The following is a 23,518-nucleotide window of genomic DNA, read 5'->3' on the forward strand; positions in this document are numbered from 1 at the left end:
ATTATATCAATAAATGCTGAAAAAGCCTTTGACAAAATACAACACCCATTCCTACTAAAAACATTAGAGAGTATAGGAATAAATGGATTGTTCCTTAGAATGATAAGTAGTATCTATCTGAAACCATCAACAAGCATTATATGCAATGGGGTAAGCTAGAGGTATTCTCAGTAAGATCATAGGATCAAAGGGAAAGGGGAAAGAAAAGGGAGGGGTGTTGGATACAAGGGTGCCTGTCATCACCAGTAGTATTCAATATTGTATTAGAAATGTTAGCTTCAGCAATAAGAGAAGAGAAAGAAATTGAAGGAATTAGAATTGGGGAGGAGGAAACAAAAGCCGCTCTTTTGCAGATGACATGGTAGTACACCTAGAGAATTCTAAAAAATCATATGAAAGACTACTAGAAACAATTAGCAACTTCAGCAAAGTCACAGGATATAAAATAAATCCTCATAAATCCTCAGCATTTCTATATATTACTAGCAAGATACAGCAGCAAGAGTTAGAAAGAGAAATTCCACTCAAAATAACTTCAGACAATATAAAATACTTGGGAGTCTCTCTTCCAAGGCAGACTCAAAAACTCTATGAAATTCTATATTCTCTCACAAATAAAATCAGATTTTAAAAAATGGGCAAATATCAACTGCTCATGGATAGGGTGAGCTAATATAATAATATATATAATATAATATAATAATATAGTATAATAAAAATAATACCTAAATTAAACTACATATTTAGTACCCTACCAATCAAAATTTTAAAAACTACTATAATAAGTTAGAAAAAATTATAAGTAAATTCATATGGAGAAATAAAAAGTCAAGAACTTCCAGGGATTTAATAGAAAAAAAGTGCAAAAGAAGGTGGCTTAGCCCTGCCAGATCTAAAATTATATTACAAAGCATCAGTCATCAAAACTATCTGGTATTGGCTGAGAAATAGAGTAGTGGTAGTGGATCAGTGGAATAAACTAGGTGCAATAGCAGCAAATGATTATAGTAAGCTGCTGTTTGATAAACCCAGAGCCCAGCTTGTGGGATAAAAACTCTCTCTTCGATAAAAACTGTTGGGAAAACTGGAAGTTAGTATGGCAGAAACTCAGATTAGACCAACACCTCACACCTTACACCACGATAAGATCAAAATGGATACAGGATTTAGACATAAAAGACAATATTATAAACAAACTAGGAGATCAAGGAAAAGTTTACCTATCAGATCTATGGAAAGGAAAGCAGTGTATGACCAAGGAAGAGATGGAGAACATCATTTAAAACACTAGATGATTTTGATTAAATTAAAAAGGTTTTGCACAGACAAAACCACTGTGACCAAGATAAAAAAAAATGTAGTAAATTGAGAAACAATTTTTACAACTAGTATCTCTGACAAAGGACTCATTTCTAAAATATATAGAAAATTGAGTCAAATTGCTTTAAATTTTTTTTATTTTTTAGGTTTTTTGCAAGGCAATGGGGTTAAGTGACTTGGCCAAAACTACTAGGTAATTATTAAGTGTCTGAGGCAGGGTTTGAACTCAGGTGCTTTATCCACTGTGCCACCTAGCTACCCCTTGAGTCAAATTTATAAAAAAAAAAAGCCATTACCCAACTGACAAATGATCAAAGGATATGCAGAGGCAATTTACAGATGAGGAAATCCATAGTCATCTGAAAAATTGTTCTAAATCGTTACTTATTAGAGAAGTGCAAATTAAAGCATCTCTGAAGTACCACCTCACACCTCTCAGATTGGACAATATGACCAGAAAATGCAATGATCAATGTTGGAAGGAATGTGGGAAATCTGGGACACTAATACATTGTTGGTGGAGCTGTGAACTCATCCAACCTTTCTGGAGAGCAATTTGGAATTATGCCCAAAGGGCAATAAGAATGTCCACACCCTTTGATCCAGCAATACCACTACTGGGTATATACCCTGAAGAGATCATGAAAAAGAGTAAAAACATTACTTGAACAAAAATATTCACAGCAGCTCTATTTGTGGTAGCAAAGAGTTGGAAATTGAATGGATGTCCATCAGTTGGGGAATGGCTGAACAAATTGTGGTATATGTGGGTTAGGGAACACTATTCTTCTATTAGAAACCAGGAGGGATGAGAATTCAGAGAAGCCTGGAGGAATTTGCCTGAAGTGATGCTGAATGAGATGAGCAAAACCAGAACCTTAATGGACTTGCTCATTTCATAAGTGCAACAATCAGGGACACTTTGGGGGTATCTGTGATGAAGAATACCATCTGTATCCACAGAAAGAATTGTGGAGCTTGAACAAAGATCAAAGACTAATACCTTTAATTAAAAAAAACCATTATTATGTAATCTTGTTATCACTTGCATTTTATTTTTTTCTTAAGAATATGATTTCTTGGGGAAGCTAGGTTGGGAATAGAGCACTGGCCCTGGAGTCAGGTGTACCTGAGTTCAAATCCGGCCTCAGACACTTAGTAATTACCTAGCTGTGTGGCCTTGGGCAAGCCACTTTAACACCATTGCCTTGCAAAAACCTTAAAAAATATGATTTCTCTCTCAACACATTCAGTTTAGAGCAATGTATAGCACTGGAAATAATGTAAAGACTAACAGACTGCCTTCTGTTGAGGTTGGGGGGGAGGGAAGCAAGATTTGGCGATAAATTGTAAAATTCAAAAATAAATTTATTAAAAGAAAAAATGAAGCAAAATATCAAGGTGCTGAAAAAAGGGATTGGTTTAATGGTCTATAAATTCAATGATAAGTCTAATATTCCATGACTTCCTCATTTTTCCCTTGGGGTTTAGATGTTTTCTTGTGTTCAGATTTAGAGGTGAATATATGGGAGGATATTTAGTGTTCCTGATAGCTAACAATAGGCTATATAAATATGATGAACCAGCCTCTTCTATGCTAGGAATATCCCTGGGCTCTCCTCTTCAGTTTACGATATGCTGCAGTATCAAGATCAGACCTGTAGAATTGTAAGGAAGCCATTTGGTAATGATCTGTCCCATGTGATTTTTAAATTTGAGTAGAACGATAATTCTGTACTCAAAAGTCCTTAGAGAAATAAAAAAAGATGCTATAATATGAAAGTCTAGATCAAAAAGGCATATTTAGGGGAAATTGCCCCACTGAAGAGGATGTTATTAAGTGGCTGCATCCCCCCGACACCCCATAGCTATCTCTTCTTCTCACACTCTAGGAGAGAGATGCAATGGATTTACCAGGTAGGTCCAGATGGACCTTCTCTATTATCTTGAAATTTTCATGGTCCTAATTTTCTTCTGTTTGTCTCTGCTGCTGGTAAAGGATTCAAGTACCACAAGAAGTTAGGGTCAATAAATAAGGATTCTTATATGGTAGTTATTTTCAGAGCTGGGCTAGGTCATAAAACAGGGTAAATGATCCTTATTATTATAGACATCTCTAGCACTAGAGACTTTATTAGCTCAAACAAATAACTCCTTTCTGACTTAGCTTTCTTTCTGTTAAATGATATGTAGCCTCTGTCTCACACAATAATATCATGAGGGTAAATGAAGCACATCTGCAGACATTTATTAATAATTCAATATGATCTCAGTTGCTGGGTGCTTTAAGAAATATTAAGATACTATATGACAATTCGGACCTATAGGGAGTTTATGGTCAAGCTTAGGAAAAAAAGATTTAAACATAAAAGTCATATACTCCTTGAGTTAGAAGTTAGCTTAATGTATCCTATGTAATGTGCCTGATGGCTATCGGGTCTCTTATTCTTAATAATAATGATGATGGTGATGGTGATGATTAATGCTTTAACATTTTCAAAGCACTTTACTTATGTAATCTCATTTAATTCTCTCAATAATCCTTTGAAATATGTATATTATCCTACAGATAAGGAGACTGAGACTGACAAAGATCAAATGACTTTCCAAGAGTCTCTCAAATATCTAAGCCAGAATTTGAATGTAGACCTTCCTGATTCCAAGTCCAGATTCTATCTACTGTGAATATATATATATAGGAAATATGTTTGAATGAGCTTACATACAGGGGATCCAGGTAAGAGGAGCACATATAGAAACATATGTGGCCCAAGAACATATAATGAAGCCACACACAGATAGAAACATGTGTGAGCAAGAAACAGGTGACTAGGTTCTCTCAGATTTTATACTATAAAGCAGCCAATTAGGGGCTATCATTGAACTGCTCTCCACTGCCCCCTCGTGGTCACTGCCTCAGTCTTTCATGGGGCATTGTGTCATCTCCATTGGTTTCTAGCTACAGTATTTCTGGAAGTGCAATCTGATATGGCATTTTGGGACCTGGGACCCAGCTGCTCTTTAACCCCTCCTAAGAAAGGGAGGGGGAACTGGGACATAGCTGCTCTTTAACCCCTCCTAAGAAAGGGAGGGTTAATCAGTATGTATATATATACATATATATACATACACATATATGGCAATGATAACCAACCCAGCTAGGTAACTAATGAAAGCCAGGAAAAACCCTCAGGCTAAGCTTAAATCCAATCTGGCTACATCTTCTTTTGTTGCTGGCTCAAAGCCCCTGGTCCCAGCCAACTATCTGACTTGGACTTAGAAAATTTCTTTTAACTTCCATCAAATCCCTAATTGTAAGATTGTATTCCCTCAAAACATTGCAAAAATGCCACCTAAAATGCCTTAAGCAAGATATATGAGGTTGAGATTATAATAACTTCTTCTTAGTTCCCATAAGGATCCTGCTTACCATGAAAATCTGGGACAAGAAAAAAAGAGCTAAGCCAAGTTTCTGCCCTACATTATTTGTTCTACATTCCTGCATTTATTATATGTACCTGCCAGCAACAAAGTTGTTGTTTATTTAACATTCTGGTCAATAACAAAACTAAAGGATTTTCCCTTTTAGATAAAATATATTATTTCTATAAAGAATTAAAGTATAGATAAGTATCTATTAAGTGCCTACTAGTAATATTTAAAACCATGGAAATGAATGAGATCAAAACAGTGTGTAGAGAGAGATGAGAAAAGATAAAATAACAGAGCCTTGGAATACATCCAAAATTAAGTGATGAGAGGAGAGTGAAGAGCCAGTGAAGCATGATTGAGAAGTACAAAAATAATGATGTAGCAATAATGTTATGATAGCCAAGGGAAGAAAGACTATCAAGAAACATGGAGATGATCAGCATTGTCAAGTGAGAGTCAAAAAAGTTAGGACTGGAAAAATAAAATCATAGAATATTGAGGACTAGAAGGGAACTCAAGGATCATTTAGTTTTGCCAAGACTACCAAAATGCCCTAACAAGGATGTCAATTTTTTTCATACTCTGAGTTAGCCTATAGGAAACATAAAAGCAGAGATAATTAAGGTCTCTTGAATCTTCTAAGGGTTGAGGGCTGAGTGTGTTAATAGGAAAGAGAATAAGAAAACCAGATGAGAATTGAATGGTTTTTCCTATGTATATGTATTTATACCTTATATTATTTGGGTCACTGGTTGAGTCTTTTGTATTAGCCTGGATGGAAAGATGCTTGAGGTCTTTGGAACAAAATATACCAAAAATCTAGGTGATAATGACCCAACAGAATGACCTTGGCACATGTACTCTTTTTATTTTAGTTGTAATCATTTATTATTTTTACTATATTTTCACTATATTTTACTATATTTACTATATTTTATTCTCCTGCAATGTCAAAACATTTGAAACATTTTTTATTCTATCCCAAATTCTATCCCCTCTCTCTCTTCTTTTCTCCCTTCCCCCTCTTTGGGATATTAAGCAATATATTTTGTGCTTGAACAATCATGTAAAATATTTTTGTATCAATCATTTTGTCCAAGGAGAATTAAAAAAAAAGAAAGTTAAAAATATCATACCTCAGTCTGTATTCAGAGAGCATCAGTTCTTTCTCTAGAGGCAGATAGTATGTTTCATCATTAGTAGCTTTGGGATTGTCCTGGATCATTATATTGATGATAATAGCCAAGTCATTCACAAATTCTTCTTTGAACAATATTGCTTACTGTTTACAATGTTCTCCTGATTCTACTCACTTCACTTTGCATAAGTTCATGTTAATCTTTCCAAGTTTTTCTGAAATCATCTTGCTTATCAGAGATACTTGCACAGATAGTTTTCAGGGTCAGGGCAGAAAGGAGTCCTTGTAGTCATCCACAGACCAGAGCAAAAGCCACAGAACAGTCACAGCCTTTCGTAAGACCTTGGAGGAATTGAGAACTTGCATATCCCTGGGGGGGGTATCCCTCAAAACAGCTGAAAGAACCCTCAAAATCTTGGGATAGTATGTTTTCCATACTGGAAGCACTACCCCACCTTAACAAAGACTTAAGGTCAAGTCATAGGCTGGGGAAATTAGCTAACAACAAGAAAAAATCCAACCATAGATAATTACTTCGGTCCTATGGAGGATCAAAATACACTCTCAGAACTTAACAAAGTCAAAGTTTCTGAATCCAAGGCCTCCAAGAAAAATATCAGTTGATCTCAGGTTATGGAAGAGCTCAAAAAAAGATTTTGAAAATCAAGTAAGAGAGGTAGAGGAAAAATTGGGAAGAGAAGTGAGAGCAATGCAGGAAAATCATGAAAACCAAGGCAGCAGCTTGGTGAAGGAGATAAAAAAAATGAAGAAAATGGCATCTTAAAAACCAGTTTGGGTCAAATGAAAAAAAAAACAGTCCAAAAGGCCAATGATGAGAAGCATACCTTAAAAAACAGAATTGTCCATATAGGAAAGGAGATACAAAAGCTCTCTGAAGAAAATAATTCCTTAAAAATGTAGAATGTAACTAAGGAATGTTGATGACTTTGTGAGAAGTGAAGAAACAATAAAACAAAACCAATGAATCAAAAATGAGAAAAAAAGTAATATCTCATTGGAAAAGCAACTGACCTGGAAACAGATTCATGAGAGATAATTTAAAAATTATTGAACTCCTTGAAAGTCATGACCAAAAAAACAGCCTAGACATCATTTTTCAAGAAATTCTCCAGGAAAATTTCTCTGATACCCTCAAAGCACAGGGTAAAATATAAATTGAAAGAATCCACCAGTTACCTCCTGAAATAGATCCTAAAAATGAAAACTTAAAGCAATATTAGAACCAAATTTCAGAATTCTCAAGTCAAAAAGAAAATATTACAAGTATCCTGAAAGAACGAATTCAAATATCAAGGAGTTATAGTCAGGATGACATAAGATTAAGCAGCTTCTACATTGAAGACTCAAAGGGCTTGGGATATGATATTCCAAAAGGCAAAATGGCTTGAATTACAACTAAGAATCAACCATCCAACAAAACTGAACATTCAGTGAAATAGGGGACTTTCAAACTTTATTGATGAAACAACCAAATCTGAACACAAAGTTTGATCTTCAAATACAGAACTCAGAAGAAGAATAGAGAGGGTGGATGGGAAGGAAAAATTCTAAGGGACTTAAATGATGTTGAACTATTTGTATTACTGCTTGGGAAGATGATACTGATAACTCATATGAACCTTCTCATTTATTAGGGCATTTAGAAGGGTATATATATATATAGACAATGCTCAGGAGTTGAATTTGAAGGTACAGATATTAAAAAGATGGAGTTATTGAACAAGAAAGGAATATCCTGGTAGAAAAGGAAAAGAAAGGTAGAATGGGGTAAGTTATTTTACATAAAAGAGGTAAGAAAAAGCTTTTGCAGTGGATGAAGAGGGGAGAGGTGAAGGGGAGTGAGTGAGCCTTACTCTCATCAGAAGTAGCTTAGAATATGAGGATGGTCAAATCCAGACTTTGGGAAAGTCATTTAGCCTTCCACCTCAGCTTTTTTATCTGTAAAATAGGACATAACACTACCTATTTCCCAAGGTGATTGTGACAGTAAAATGAAATTTTTGTAAAGAACTTTTCAAACCAGTGGTATATTGGAGCTCACTCTAACCAATTTAAAATTTTCATTAAGAGCATTATTATCTCAGAAATCAAGAGATACAAATAAAACTTGCTTTTTTGCTTTGTTGATTGTCCAAATAAAAAAAACTGATGGATAAAATACCATTAATGCAGATTAAACTTAAAAAAAAAGAATTGCTTCAGAGAAGTAATAACATACATACTACTCAATTGGGTATAGAAGTCTATCTTCTCTTAGAGGAAAATAGGAGAGGAAAGAGATGGGAGAAAGGAGACAAGGGGAGGGGAAGCAGAACATAGGTGATAGAAGAAAGGGAAGTCAGATACAACACACTTTTGAGGAGGGACAGCGTGAAAGGAGAGAGAGAGAGAGAATAGAATAAATGGGGGTGGAGGGAATAGGATGGAGGGAAATACAACTAGCAATAGCTACTGTGAGAAAAAATGTTGAAGCAATTTCTCTAATGGACTTATGATGAAGAATTCTATCTATCCCAAAGACAGTTGATGGTGTATGAATACAGACTGAGGCATACTTTTTCCCCCTGATTTTATTTTTCTTTACTTTTATACCATGACTATTGTAGTAATGTTTTTCATGACTGCACATTTTTAACTTACACTAAATAACTAACTTACTTTCTCAATGAAGGGGGTAGGATAAGAGGAATGGAGAGAATATGGAACTCAAGCTTTTGGAAGTAAATGTTGAAACTTGCTTTTGTATGTAACAAATTTTTTTTAAAAGTTTCAAGTTTTATACTTATAATTTTGTTGCATTAGTTTTGTTTATACAAAATTTTTTAATTTTACATAATCAAAATCATATACTGTACATTTTGTATTACTTAATATTTTCTTTGGTCCTAAATTCTTCCTTTATCCAAAGATCTGATAAATAAATTATTCCATCCTCTCCAAATTTGCTTATGGTAGTATCCTTTATGTGTATATCATGTTTCCATTTTGATCTTATTTTGGTATATGGTACCAAATTTCTGTCATACTTTTTTTTTAGTACTCTTGATGACACCTACTGATCCTTTCTATATTCTTACTAGTGTGCTTGTTTTAGAGGTCAGCACAGTCTGAAATTTATTATTCAAGAGACCCTGACATTGTTAAAGGAAAAGAGGTAGTAGAAGAGAGATTAAGAATTAATTCAGGGGCGGCTAGGTGGCATAGTGGATAAAGCACCAGCCCCGGAGTCAGGAGTACCTGGGTTCAAATCTGGTCTCAGACACATAATAATTACCTAGCTGTGTGGCCTTGGGCAAGCCACTTAACCCCATTTGCCTTGCAAAAACCTAAAAAAAAATAATTAATTCAAGGAGTGGAAAAACTGATAGAGAACAATTTCATGGAGGAAATAAGAAAGAATGGAAATGAGATTTAGGGGAGATGAAAAAGTTTATAGCCAATGGCTTCAATAGTCTCATTAAAGTAAGAGGTCATGTTGAAAATAAGAAAGAAAGCATTGAAATTGTAGGTTTAATGAGAATAGAAAAGAGAAAACTCACAGTCCAAAATGTTGTAGAGATAAATAAAAAGATTATTACCTGGGAAGACCTTGTTTAGATTAAGTTGTTTAAATTTGTAGATCATTTAATCAATATACTTCTGTGATTTTTTTTCAGCAATGTTGAGCCTTTTAGGAATAATAGCATAGTGAAATACAATTTATCAGATATCAAGTAGCTACTATGTCTAAAATGTTATGCTAGACACTGGAGAGATACTGGGACAAAAAAAGACCCTAAAATCCAGGAACTTGAAATAAGGATTATGCATGTACCAAATAACTGTGCTACATAGTAGAATATGATCAGGATAAAGGAGAGAGAAATATAGAAAATGTGCTCTAGGAAAATATGACAGCAGAGAAAATACTTTAATGTGGGGATAGAGAGTTCGAGGAATCAGAGAAGACTTCATGAAAGACATAATGCCTGATCTGAGCCTTGGGATGAGAAAAGAGTATAATACAGAAATGGATGCTCTGAAGGAGTTCAATTAGGAGACCACTAAACAAAATTAGGGAATTATTTTATAAGCTCGTTTGAATGGAAAATAGACTTCATGAAAGAAAGGGAATAATATTTGGAGGCTGAGCAAGCAATCCCTTATCCTAAATCTCAAAAGGTCAAGTGATTCAAAGATTGAAGAAAGTACAATGTAGAAATAGCTGAACATTGTGTCAAGTCTAGATAGGAAAGGGAAGGAAACTAGAATGGGATCGACAGATTGGGAGAGGAGTGAGCAACTGAATTCAGGACCTTCAGTGTAAGGAAGCTGAAGAAATGTTTGAGAGAGTTATGTAGTAAGTAGGAGAGATAAGACAGTACATTGTAACTTTATTTATACTTGTGAGATTTGCATAGGGCAAATACTGAATTTTGTAAGCCTATATTCTCAGTAGAATTCACAGCAGTAACACATGAATTCATTTCCCTCCTGTGCTCCCATTTATTAAGGGTTCAATCAGGTTTAACTTCTCATAAGCCTTCAGAATTTCTATATATATATGTATATTTATTATTTTCATCTTGTTGGCAGGGTAAATGGAAATATAGCTTACCAATGAAATTACTTGCCTAAGAAAGAAGCCTGTTCATTATGAATCATAGACATTATCAGTTTATCTTTATTTGTATCTTTATTTGTATTTTAGAAGTAAAATGTGATAGAGTAAACAGTAGCACCCAGCATGGAGTGACAGTGTTTTGTTTTCTCTTTTTAAATTGTATTCCACTCCCACAAGAAAAACCAGGCAGAAGAATGTGTCAGAAGAAAGGCAATTTAGGAATTGCACTTAATCTCATTTTTCAGTTTAATGTTTCTGTTCTTTCATCATAAAGATCAGCTGCATTTTATTTTTTTTCCATTTCCTTAGAATAACATCCCCTTTTAGTCAACATGCTTAACGTACTTCTCAATGATGTTCTAGCACAATAAATTTTCATATCTCATGCGTGTGTACATATGGTAGAAATTTCTGAGTTCAAGTCATGTGGGGGAGGAATATTGCGGTTGCTTTGTTAATGCGGTGTTTGTGTTGGAGTGGTTAGGGCCCTGTGCTTTAACTCACAGTACGAGGCGTAATGAGATGGCTTTGATGGTAGTCATAGACTAGTGGGATGGTCACAGTTTCACACTTCAAAGCTGAGCATATGGGGTGAATACTGGTTAGCTATGTATTCAATGGGGATGGTTGGAGGGCCATACTTAACAGTTCTATTTAATGAGGACACTGAAAAAGTAATACTTTGTTTTTTTGACATTCAAAGAGAAAACTTTTCCTCTTGCCCCCCCACATTGCAACCTTAAAAAATTCCACATAATTTTCCAAAGATTAAAAAAGTATTGCTAGATTCTTAATATTTTTTAATGTATGGTCTCCAAATTTTCAGTGTTTGAAACTAATTAACATTTCAACTGTCATATAGCTTGAACTGTTTGTATTATTGCTCTTTTTTAAAGTATTGTAGTAAAATGGAATAAAAGTTTAGTATAGACTTGAGAAAAACAGATGCTTAAGTTGTGCTTTAGAGCTTGTAAATTCTTTGCATGTGTAATCACTTTTCATCCTCACATCAATTGAGTAAAGTAAGTATTTTAGATATTTTTAGACCCATCTTACAGATGAGGCTTGTGCAAGATTATATAGCTTGGTGTGATTCAAATCTAGATCTTCTAGTATGTAAAATCTAGTCCTTTATTTATAATATTATGCTTCTCCTTGAGTTTGTGGGTGATTGTATACACAGTCTATTGTGTTAATAACATACAGGTTCGTTTGTTGTTCTTTTACATTGTTATGATCAAATATGAGTTCCACACTATAGTTAACAGATAGATGTTAAAAATGTGTCCACATACTCAAAGAGCTGACCAGCTGGTCAAAATTCTTCCTCTCATTTGCATCCTTTTTGTTCATTTTTAAGTGGCAATTTGATTTTTAGAATTTTGAAGTTTATGTATCACAGACTTGTATTCAATTGTCTATATGACAACAGAAGCTGAAGTAGCATGAACTTAATTTGATAGGAAGGAGGAAAAGATGGTAAAGATTTTGTGTGTGTGTGTGTGTGTGTGTGTGTGTGTGTGTGTGTGTGTGTGTGTAAGAAATTTTATTGATGATTCTTGTTCTTTGCATTTATATTGCTTTCAAATCCATCAGTCTTCTATGGGAACTTTTCTTATATCAAAATAGTCAAGAAAATCAAACTATCATAATCATGATACCTAATATCCTATGCAACTACCTATATTTGTGGTTCACCATGCTAAGCTCAAGAGGGATAAAGAATACTTCATCATCCATTTAGTCATTGTATTTCATCTGAATTCTGATGTAATTTTGTGTTTTCGTTATTTACTTTATTGTAGACATTGTACATATGGTTCTCTTGATTCTCTTGATTCTATTTTCTTCATTCACCATCAGTTCATAAAAATATTTCCTTGTTCCTCTGAATTCCTCACATTTGTAGTTTCTTATAGCACATTAATATTCTAGCATTCATATACCACAATTTATGCAGCTATTTCATATTCAAGGAACACTAACTCTATTTGTGATTTTTTGCTACCATAAAGTGCTGCTGCAAATATATTGTTATATATATATATGTATAATTCCTTTCCCAGGCTAACTCTTAGAATTTATATTTACAGATTATCACTTAGTGGCTAACTAACTGCCTACCCCAAGTTCAAGGTTCTCTTTGGCTTAATACTCCTAAAGCTATAGATTATAATAATCCTCCTCCCTCAAGTGGTGTGGTTACCCTTTGACAGTTTGCCAGAGGAAAAAATTAACTTGAGCAAAGGTATGCACTGAAATGCTACAACTAGGAGTTTTTAACCTGGAGTCCATGAACCCTCATGGAAATTCATGGAGAGATCTCAAAAGGTCTTTGAATTTGTGGGAAAAATTATAATTAGTAATTTTATTTTAGTGGGGAAAATTCTCATCAAATCACAAAGGCTAAGAATGAATTAGATCACAATAAAAAAGATCAGGCAATATTTCATATAGAACAAAGGCATAAAAATATTTTGTAACCTGAGGATCTTTTTTGGGCTTCTGGTAGGAATAATTGGGTTTTACCTTTAAAAATGCCAGGCTATGTTATCCTTTAGACTAGAGATTTTTAACCATTTCTGTGTCATGGACACCTTTGGAAGACTGGTAAAACATGTCTCTCTTTTCAGAAGAATATTTTAAAATGCATAAATGTATAAAATAAAACATCAAAATATATTTTGATAACTTTCATTATAATTTGCTTCCTTTATTAAGGAATTATTATTATGAAATACAGTTATCAAAATATATCTTTAAACATAAGTTATTGGACATCACATTAAAAATCCCTACTTTTGAACAAAATACACAAGTCTTGGCCTTCCTAAGATTTTAGGTCTATCTAATACCTTTATAGTTTGTTTTGAAAGATGTGGTACATTTCTTTCTTCAAGTATGAAGTATAAGAGGTAGAAAAATCTTGATTTGTACTTAAGGGCAAGAGAATATGATATTTTCTTTGAGCACCATCAAAGATTTGGTAAAGAAGGTTAGAGACAACTCTTGTGAATCATGAATACTTTCAGATTGCCAGAGGAATTGATATTTGTTTTGCCTCTTCCCAGAGGAAAAAGGATGAACAATACATGCTTGGAGTTGCCTTCTGGTTATACATATTGACCAACAAAGGGCTGTTAAATAGAGCTGAACTTAACATGTTATGTTCTTTGTGCTGCCATAGTACCATTCCAATGGTTTAAGAAAAAAAGTTTCATCCTTTTCCTGCCAGCAATCCTAAATATTTCTGTGGGAAACAAAAGCAGAAAGGAAAAGAATGATATTAAGTGATGCTCCAGACACAAAACACAAAGCAGGCACATATAATCAATTAAGCTGATTTTTAAACACAATCCGTATGTACTCCTTTTATTACTGTAAATTCTCTATAAAACATTACATTGCAACCACAATCATGTCTGGTATAGATTTGTAGAAAAAAAATTGTGATAACAATATCAAGCTGAAACTGTTAGACAAACAAACCTTTCATTTCATACTAGTCTCTTCATTTTGAAAAAGGAGAAATTGCCAAGCTTATTACACAAATATCTAAAATTGAAACAAAAAACATATAATAAATGAGTATAAGTGAATAAAGAAAAATAATTTTGAGGGAAGCTAAGGTCAGCCAGTTGGCTATTCAAGATATGTTCTCCAAAGTCTCAGGCAATATAAGCAAAAGTCTCAGCATAGTAAAAATATAGCTGGAGAGAGAAGGAGGCTGCTCAGTCCTGACAATAATGGGAAGACATATGGACATAGAATCATAGGATTATAGATCAAGAGCTAAAATCAAACCACAGAAATGCCTTAGTCCAACACCCTTATTTTACAGAGGCCTAGAGAGGGAAGAAAGGTAAATGATTTTCCTATATGTCAGGCAGAATTTGAACTTGGTCATCTGAATTCAAGAGTCAGTGCTTTTTCTGTTGTAACAAATCTACTGTATATGGAGACATTAGGAAAAAATAATGGTTATCTTCATAACAATTTGGGTGACTATAAAAGTTTATCCTGCTTTTTGCTTTCTAATCATGTAAGTACATGTTCTTTCTTTTGAGCAAGATGGAAGGACTCATTAGGCACTTAAACCTATCACATAATATATATTGAATTTGGTACTTTGTACTATATCTGTTTGCCTCAGTTTCCTCATGGATTGGAGAAGGAAATGGCAAACCACTTAATGCCTTGCCATGAAAATTCCAAACAGAATCATAAAGAGTCATACATGACTGAAATGAATGAAGAACAATACTATACATTGTCCTTGGGGTAGTAAGATGTGAACCATTACTCCCGGGAGAGCTGGCCAAATAAGACAAGGGTGAGAAATTATTTTAATGAATACTCTTTGGGTTACATGATATACTATTGATAAAATTGGATCTGATTTTTTTTGTTAATACTCTTTATTTTGATCAGCAAAGTTTGATTCCCTTTACCACAGTAACTTTTCCCAAATATTTTCATTCCTCCTAAAACCTCTTATGGATTCTTTTCTCCTACCCTTTTGGCTGAGGATCTGGCCTTATATTTCACTGAAAAAAATAAAGCCATTTGCTAATAACTTCCTTTTCTTCTAGCCTTCTGCTCTCACATCGAGATGCTTTTTCCCACTGAATAATCATATAATCTATGATGGAATCTTTTTGACCCTGCTCTTTCAAAAAGTATTGAAAGTAAACTTTATTTAGACAGCTATGGGGTACAGTGGATAGATCATTGAGCCTGAAGTCTTAAAACCTGAGTTTAATTCTGATCTCAGACAGAATGAGCCTAGACAAGTCACTTAATACCTGTTTGACTCAGTTTCCTCTTCTTTAAAATGGGGCTAATCCTCTACCTCAAAGGTTGTTGTGAGAATTAAATGAAATAATAATTTTAAAGTACTTAGCCCAGCATCTGACATATAGTAAGCACTCAATGAACATTATTGTTATTATTATTATTATTATTATTATTATTATTATTATTATTTTACAAATCATCTCCTCAAATTAGTCTTTGAATGCAGGGACTGTTTTGTCTTTATATTTCCAATGCTTAGAATTATCATCTTAGTACATATGTACAGTTTGAATAGGGGCAAAAACTGGATATTTAAATAATTAACATTTATTTCCAAATTTCCATTCTCTGAGAGTATTCAGAGCAACCTGCTTTAAATAGTTCAGTTCCACTCAATCTTTTCATTTTCTAACCAACTATGATAATATATACATACATATCACATATATATGATACATATATATTTATATAGATAAAATGTTTACTCTAAAGCATGACAGAATTTAGAACTGGAAGGAGTCTAAAGATATTATTCAGTGCAATCAATCCCTTCTTTTGTAGGTAATGAATGTCCAAGTTCATCATTGCAATTTTTTGACTGGGACTTCCCTGATGATACCATGCTATAAATGATTAATTCATGGCCATATTGTTCACATAGATTGTATATAATTAATCAGTCATTTATATTGTGATATCAACAAGAATGGAGATCATAGGGAGAAGAGAAATGTTAAGAAGTTCCTAATTTATGTCTCTGCCCTCTGTGTCCCCTCTATAGGAGCAATTTATAGAGCATTGACCTTGAAGTCAGGAGGAGGGGAGTTCAAATCTGACCCCAGGCATGTGATTCTTACTAGCTGTTTGACTTTGGGCAAGTGGCTTAATCTTGATTGTCTCATATCCAGGGACATCTCCAGTCATCCTGATTCATATCTGGTCACTGAATCCAAATGGCTCTAGAGGAGAAAGAGAAACTGGTGATTTGGCACAGCACCCCACACTCAAATCCAATTGATATGCTTGTCATGGCAACACCTCCCTGATGTCATGGTCTTCAAGAAAAAAGGACAACCATCATCATTATCTCCTCTATCCAATCTATCCTTCATGCAGTTAAACTTTTATTTCTAAAGAATAAATCTGAACCTGTTACTCCTCTGTTGAAGATCACCAGGCTGCCTCTTGCCTCTAGAATAACATACAAACTGTTCTGTGTGGCATTTAAAACCCTTTATTACCTGGTTCCAACCTAACTTTGAAAGCTTAATGCACATAATTTCCATTCATGCTCTTTGTTACAGTCAATCTATACCACTTGTTCTCCCATCTCTGTGCCTTTTCAAAGTCTGGTCTTCCCACCCAAGTCCTCCTCAGTTCCTAGAAATCCTATCTTTCAAGCCTCAGTTCAGGTATCACCTCTTATACAAGGCTTACTTTGATCTCTGTAATTGTTTGTGGCCTTGCCCCCGGGATGACTTTATATTTTACTGTGCATTTATTTTGCATTTATTTAGTTATGTTCATGGTATTACCCTTTCTCCATTTCCCCCCCCCCCCACCCCCCACCATGGAATTTAGGTCTTTGGGGTCAGTAACTCTTATTTTTATCTTTTTAATCCCTTGTCTAGTACAATGCTTGGCAACAGTAGGTCCTTAAAAGATACATATTGGATAAAAAGAGAAAGATCCATAAAGGAGAAGAATGAACCTGTACTTTGTTCACTAATTCTGGGAATTTTGGGAGCTGCACAGGTTCATTGAAAAGAATTAACTTTTTAGTGATCTGAATGTTTTTCTCTGGCTAGGGATGAGGAGTGGGTAAGTAACAGGAGGATTCAACTCAGAGAAGTTGTAACCTTACCCATAGTAGCATTGTCAATTGGGACCTGAGAGGAGAGGCCCATTAGAGGTCTTCGAGTAATTGTTTTTAATTACCTGTTGGGCTGGTTTAGTTCTTTGTGCTTCCCCCCCCACAAGGTCAAATAAAGTCTCTTTTATCATCAATGTTCTATTAGAGGGCAGCTGAAGGACTTTTTTGTTTATAGCCTAGGAGTGAGTCAAATTATGGTATTGGGAGGCGAAACCTTAGGCAAGAACAAATCTTCTCAGAGTAAACTGAATGAAGCTATGAGGTAGGGATAAGTCTTGACAAGTCCCTAAGAGTGAACTTGGTTCTTTATAAACCTATGGGTCACTTACAGATGAGAAAACAGGATCATAGAGAAGAATTGACTTTACCAACATTAAGTTTTAGAGTTAAGATTAGCAATTTAGAGTTTCTCTCTTCTATCTTGGGGATATAGTGTTTCTATCTTCCACTAGAGGTGTGTGTCATCTTTATAAATTAGACACAAACATTTCTTCAGTATTTCTTCAGTTTGCATTTTCGGGGGGCCTGGAAAGGTTTGTTGTCAAAAATTTAAAACAAAGACTTAATGATTTTGTTGATGGTAATAAAGGCAAATAATAAATGTAAATTTATAAGACAGGATCTAAGAACTAATAGGTCACTGAAATTGATATAAAACTTTTGTACATCCCCACACAGCACCTTTGTGATTTTGTTGGGTAGAGACTCCAAAATCATTTGAGGAGATACAGACTGATCATCAGGGATCTGCTGGAAGTTAAAAGGAATTTTCTAACACTAAGTTAAATATTTTGGGAATGAAGAAAGGAAGGAAGGGGAAAAGGAAGGAGGGAAAGCGGAAGGAAAGAAAGAAGAAAAGGAAGGAAGTGAAGAAAAGGAAGGAAGGAAAGGAAGGGAGGAAGAAAGGGAGGAAGGGAGGAAAGGAGGAAAGGAGGAAAGGAGGAAGAAGGAAGGAGCAGCAGAGGTACCCAGTAAATAGTAGCAGAGAATGACTTATATAGAACAGAACAGCTAGAGACAGGCAGAGCTGTACAACATGATGTCAAACAGGAAGCAAAAATATGATAGCAGGAAAGGCAGTCAAAAGTCTCTCCCCATTCTACTTCACCCTCCAATGAGTTGCCAAATGATTTTCCTAAAAGTATGATTATGACCATGTTACTCCACTACAATGGTTCCTGATAAGCTGAAAATTAAATTTAATATATAAAATCCTCTGACATCCTGAGGCAGCTACAGGTTTGTTGGGAGGACCAAATGTGATAATATTTGCAAAAACTTCTTTACACAGTTCCTGACACATAATCATTATTATATAAATGATAGCTACTATTATTATTATTATTATTATAATTTATACCCCTTCATAACTTTGTCCCCTTTATCTTCCCATCTTATGCTTTACTTCATTCTACAGATGCTATAGTTCAATAATGTTAGTCTTCCTGCTGTCCCTTGCACATGACATTCCATCTCTAGCCTGTGCTTTTCAATTGGATATACCCCATGTCTGGAATGATATTCCTTTTCACCCTCTGCCTACTGGGTTCCTTGGGCTCCTGGAAGACTGATCTCAAATTCCTCCTTCAGCAGAAGACCTTTCCCCACCTTCTCCTATCACCACCACCAACTCTACTATTTGAGATTACCTTTCATTTACACTGTGGATTGGAAGGGAGAGAAACTAAGGACAGAACAATTAAGAACCAAATGAAAAATATAATTCAAATAAGGAGCGACAAAAAGTCTTTGTATTGCTAGCACCCAGCCTTCACTTGCACTTAGTAAATGATCAATACACTTTTGTTGAAATCTAATTAATGAGAGCCTGATTGGGGAGAGGATTGTATGAGTTGAGAGAAGGGTTAAATGCAAGAAATAACATAAAGACAGACTCAACAAAACTTGAGAGCTAATTGAATATGGAGAGAGAGAAAGAGAGGAGAGAGGAGAGGAGAGGGGATGGGGAGGAGACAGAGGGAGAGAGAGAGAGAGAGAGAGAGAGAGAGAGAGAGAGAGAGAGAGAGAGAGAGAGAGAGAGTAATGGGTCATGGATGATGATGAGTTCATCAATCTGCATGACTAGAAAAAATGGTGTGCCCTCAACAAAAATATGGTTCAGTCAAAGAGTTGATTTTGGAGTGAAATATAATGAATTCTGTTTTGAATTATTTTTTGAGTTGTCTAAATTTAGGACACTCAGGAGGAGAAATGTTCAAGTCCACAAACAGGTTATATAGGACTGGATTTCAGATAAGAAATGAGATGATTATGTAGATTTGGATATTATCTGCATGGTGACAATACTTGAGTCCATGAAAGCTGATAAGATCATTAGGAACAGAATACATATAAAGAAGAAAAGAAGGTCTCAAATATAATCCTACTCTATACCATTCCTAGATGGTGAGATGTTGATTATCATCCATCAAATAAAACTGAAGAAGTGTTCAGATAGTTGGGAAAACTAAGAGAGAGCCATGTCGTGAAAACCCAGGAAGGAATATGTACAAAACAAAATGTAAATATGTATAATAGGTAGTAAGTTGAATTCTTTGTATAAAAATAAATTGTGAAATGAACTTCAAAGAAAAGATGACCCTAAAGTATATTTTTCAAATGTGAATTAAAGTATGGGACACTTTTAAAGATTTTGATTTTTGTTATTGTTTCTCCCTACCTCCTTCCCTTTCTCCTTAGGCTTAGCTGAAAAGCTGACAATTCATGTGCCTGGTTGCAGTTTGTTTCTTTTTGGGGAAGCTGACCAGCCCGAGAAACAGAGCCTCGTCCAAAGACGGAAGCAGCTTGGCTGGTTCTCAAGGAGGGAGTTCAGTTCTCTCAAACCTGATATAGGAACTATGCCTAACAAAAGATGTGGCTTAACAGGTTAGAAACATCATTTTTTCCCCTATCTGATAGTAATGAGATAAAGGGTCAATTTTATTTATTTAACAGTCTGAGAAGGGTGTTGTGTTGGTTCTCTGAAAGCAATACAAGTTTAAAAACTACTTAATGAGTCATCCCTCCAAGAAGTCTTCCTAATGAAATGAGTTAGGAAAACTCTTTATTAGAGGCATGGTCAGGGATAACTTGGAAAAGCTCCTTTCTAAATCTTGGGCTCCTTACCTTTTTAAAAATTAAATTAGCTAAAGGTTTGTGTATTTTATTGTGTTTTTGTTTTAAATAGCTCTAACAATAATTTTTTAAAATTATTTTCAGAAGTTGTTTTGATTTTTTCAAAATTTCTATTTTTGTGTTTACTTGAGAGGTATTATATTGATGATATTCTAATTGTTCAAGATGTAAGTTCAATTAATTGATCTCCTTTCCTTTTTTGATAACACATGTTTAAAAATATAAATTTCCCCTTTATGAAGTACTTCTGCTATCTTCCATAAGTTATGGAGTGTTTTTCTCATTGTTATCATTTACTTTGATTTAATTATTTATTTTTCTGATTTGTTAAGTCACTCATTTGTTTTAAATAATTTAAACTTTATTAATTAGAATTTTAATTTCATTACATTCTTTAAAGGAAGTGGTTAATATTTCTGGCTTTATATATTTATTTGTGAGCTCTTTATTCCCAAGGTCCTGGCCAATTGTTGTAAAGATTCCATAGCGCTGAAAATATACATAATACTTATGGTTCCCATAAGGTCTGTTACACCAATTTTTTCTAATACCTTATTCAGTCTTAAATTCTTTCTTGTTTATTTTTTTGTTAGGCTTTCCCTCTAAGACCAGAAAATGAATTTTAATAACAATTACAATTTTCCTGCAACTCCACCACTTTAGATTTATTTCTTTGAATCTTGCAGCATTTTTCAAGGTCCAGCTAAAAGATATGAGCTTCACTGTCAAAGTAAGATCCTCATTGCTAGTAGAACTCCTTAGCTCTGACTTTGTCATCAGTTATAAAACAAAGGGCCAAGTCATTGGGATATTAAAAGGCTTGGGACAAGGGAATGTGTAGCTAATTTAGGCAAATCACATCCTTTCCAAGGGAGAAAAAGTCTCAAGACCATATCATTCTCTTCTTGTTGCATGACTGATCATACTAAATACTAAACACACATACATATATGTATGTATATATATACTGTATAGGTATGTATATATGTGATTTATATTTATATATGTTTTTAAACACTAACATTCTATTTAAAGGAATGTTATTATCTTGTTAATCACTTCAAGAGACATGCTAAAAATTGTTAATCTCAGGTATTAAATCATGTTTACAAGAACATAATTCCACCTAAACTGAATAAACTCACAGGGCTAAAGGATAAGATGTTTTCTTTTTTCAATATAAAAACAAGCTCAGTACATTAATGATTGGCAGAGAGAAACTCTCTGAAACCTATTTATTTCTTACCTCTTGCCCCACAGCTCAGTTCATAGATGAGCAAGAATAAATTTAATGACTAAAACTTCAGACTCTTCACCCCTGGTTGGTAACTCAAGCTTCACTGCAGATTGAAGCTGTATCTACATGTTGTCAAAACATCCAGTCAGTTCAATAAACAATATAGTTCAATCAGTTGTTTAGTATCATGTAGACCAAACATCTGGATGAGTAATTGAATTGTTCATTTTTGTAGCTCTGTGAGAATGAGTGAGTCATTGTCTATGAACCTTTCACCAAGTATTTTCCTGTCTCTAAAGCTCTAACCTTAATGCATTATTGCGTATGACAGTATCAGTGTAAGCCATCCCCTAGAATGTAAATCTCATGAAGACTATATTTCTCCCCCAGTGCCTGGCATGGCAATTTGCATATGATGTGCACTTAATAGATTGAATGGAATTGAATGGGTTGAATTGAATTACCAATGGGGAAATTCAAGTTTTTCTGGTCAGTATCTTTACCTAAAAATCAAACACTAATGCTACTCTTCTTATTTAGCCAATCTCCCTAAAAAGAAGGAAGTTTTATTTTTTCTTTTAAATCGGTATGCGTATTCTTTCTCATTCTAATCCTAAATGTGTGTGTAATTAAGAATATTTTTGTCTTTACTTTTTTCATTTGTCTTCAACCTTCTTCAGTCTTCTTTGCTACTTTCCATGAAAGTCAGTGATCTCCAGAAACCCTTGGAGAACTTTGGGGTGGTGATCAACTTTTATTTAAAATGTTTCTACACGAATATTTCTTTTATTTGCTACCTATCTTTTTATAGACTTTCTGTTAAGATTAGTCAATTCGGAATTTTTATAAGTAAGGCTTTGATTTCAGTCAAAATTGTTTTGATGAAAGATCTAGAATGTTTTGTATATCAAAGAAAGAAAAATATTTTCCGTGATCTTTCTTGTACTCCTTCTTGATAAATCTTGCCTGAAAGCATTATAAACTTCATCTTGATCAGGAGATTTGAAAGTTGAAAGGACTTTGAAACTTATTTTTCCATGCTCTTAGATAAGAACAGCCAAAAATAGCAATGCATTAACAGGTCCAGAACAGATGCTAGTAACAAATCAAATAAACTTTTTCAAAGGTGAATGGAAAATAATTTTTTAAGCTATTAAAAGTATCTGTTTCTAAGAAACTCCATGCCAGAATATAAGTGGAGTCTGTGATTCACAATAAACTACAAGTGCAGTTTAGTTTTTACTATATTTTATTTTATCTTATAATGAAGTTAGGAGTAAAAAAATATCTATTTTTGTATAAAATAATATCTTATTAGAATGTCATTTTCATAGCTCTAATGTTTAAGTGAAGGCACACCAGATTTGATTATCATTTGATCAAAGGAGTTTAGTCTCATATATGCTTTTATATTTTTTTCAGTTCATCTCAGGCTACTCTAAAGTCTTAGCAATTCTTCTCCTGCTCTATTCTACAAAATAACCAAAACAAAAAAAAAAAACAACAAAAAACCACACCATAGCTCAAGATCAACACATTGCTGCCAAGTTTATTTCTTTAAAAAAAAAATTAAGTAAAATATTAGTATTACTATCAAGTCAGCACTTAGTATCAACATACTAGGATGACAAATATATTCACATGATCACCAAAGTACAATCAGAATCAATAAGGTTTCTAATTTGAAGTTCCCTAAGAATATTATAAACAAAAGATAACAAAATGAGTCCAGGGATGATTAACATTCTCAGTCTCTGCCAAACACATAAAAATATTTTAAGCCAAATTCCTTTTAGAAGTTCATGATTGGTCAACTTGTGAATGTAAGTGAGGATAGAGCAATAATGGTTATAGTTTAAGAACTATAAATAAACACTATAGCCCCCCTCAAACCTAAACATTTATAGGGTAATTTAAACACTGTAGTCTGCTGTATGAAAAGCATGCATATGTGTATAATTG

The 23,518-nt window shown here is 34.1% G+C and overlaps 1 protein-coding gene across 12 annotated transcripts in view; it reads left to right on the forward strand.

The window, feature by feature from the left end:
- FTCDNL1 (formiminotransferase cyclodeaminase N-terminal like) overlaps nt 1-23,518 on the forward strand; it is a 124,912-nt gene that overhangs the window by 88,182 nt on the left and 13,212 nt on the right. For all 12 annotated transcript variants that reach the window (XM_074215368.1, XM_074215369.1, XM_074215370.1 and 9 more), the window contains one exon: nt 19,885-20,070. In XM_074215368.1, the coding sequence (XP_074071469.1) occupies nt 19,885-20,070 (186 nt within the window). The remainder of the gene's footprint in view (nt 1-19,884; nt 20,071-23,518) is intronic.

The sequence above is a fragment of the Macrotis lagotis genome, chromosome 1 (assembly GCF_037893015.1).
Source record: "Macrotis lagotis isolate mMagLag1 chromosome 1, bilby.v1.9.chrom.fasta, whole genome shotgun sequence".
NCBI classification, from domain to species: Eukaryota; Metazoa; Chordata; class Mammalia; order Peramelemorphia; family Peramelidae; genus Macrotis; species Macrotis lagotis.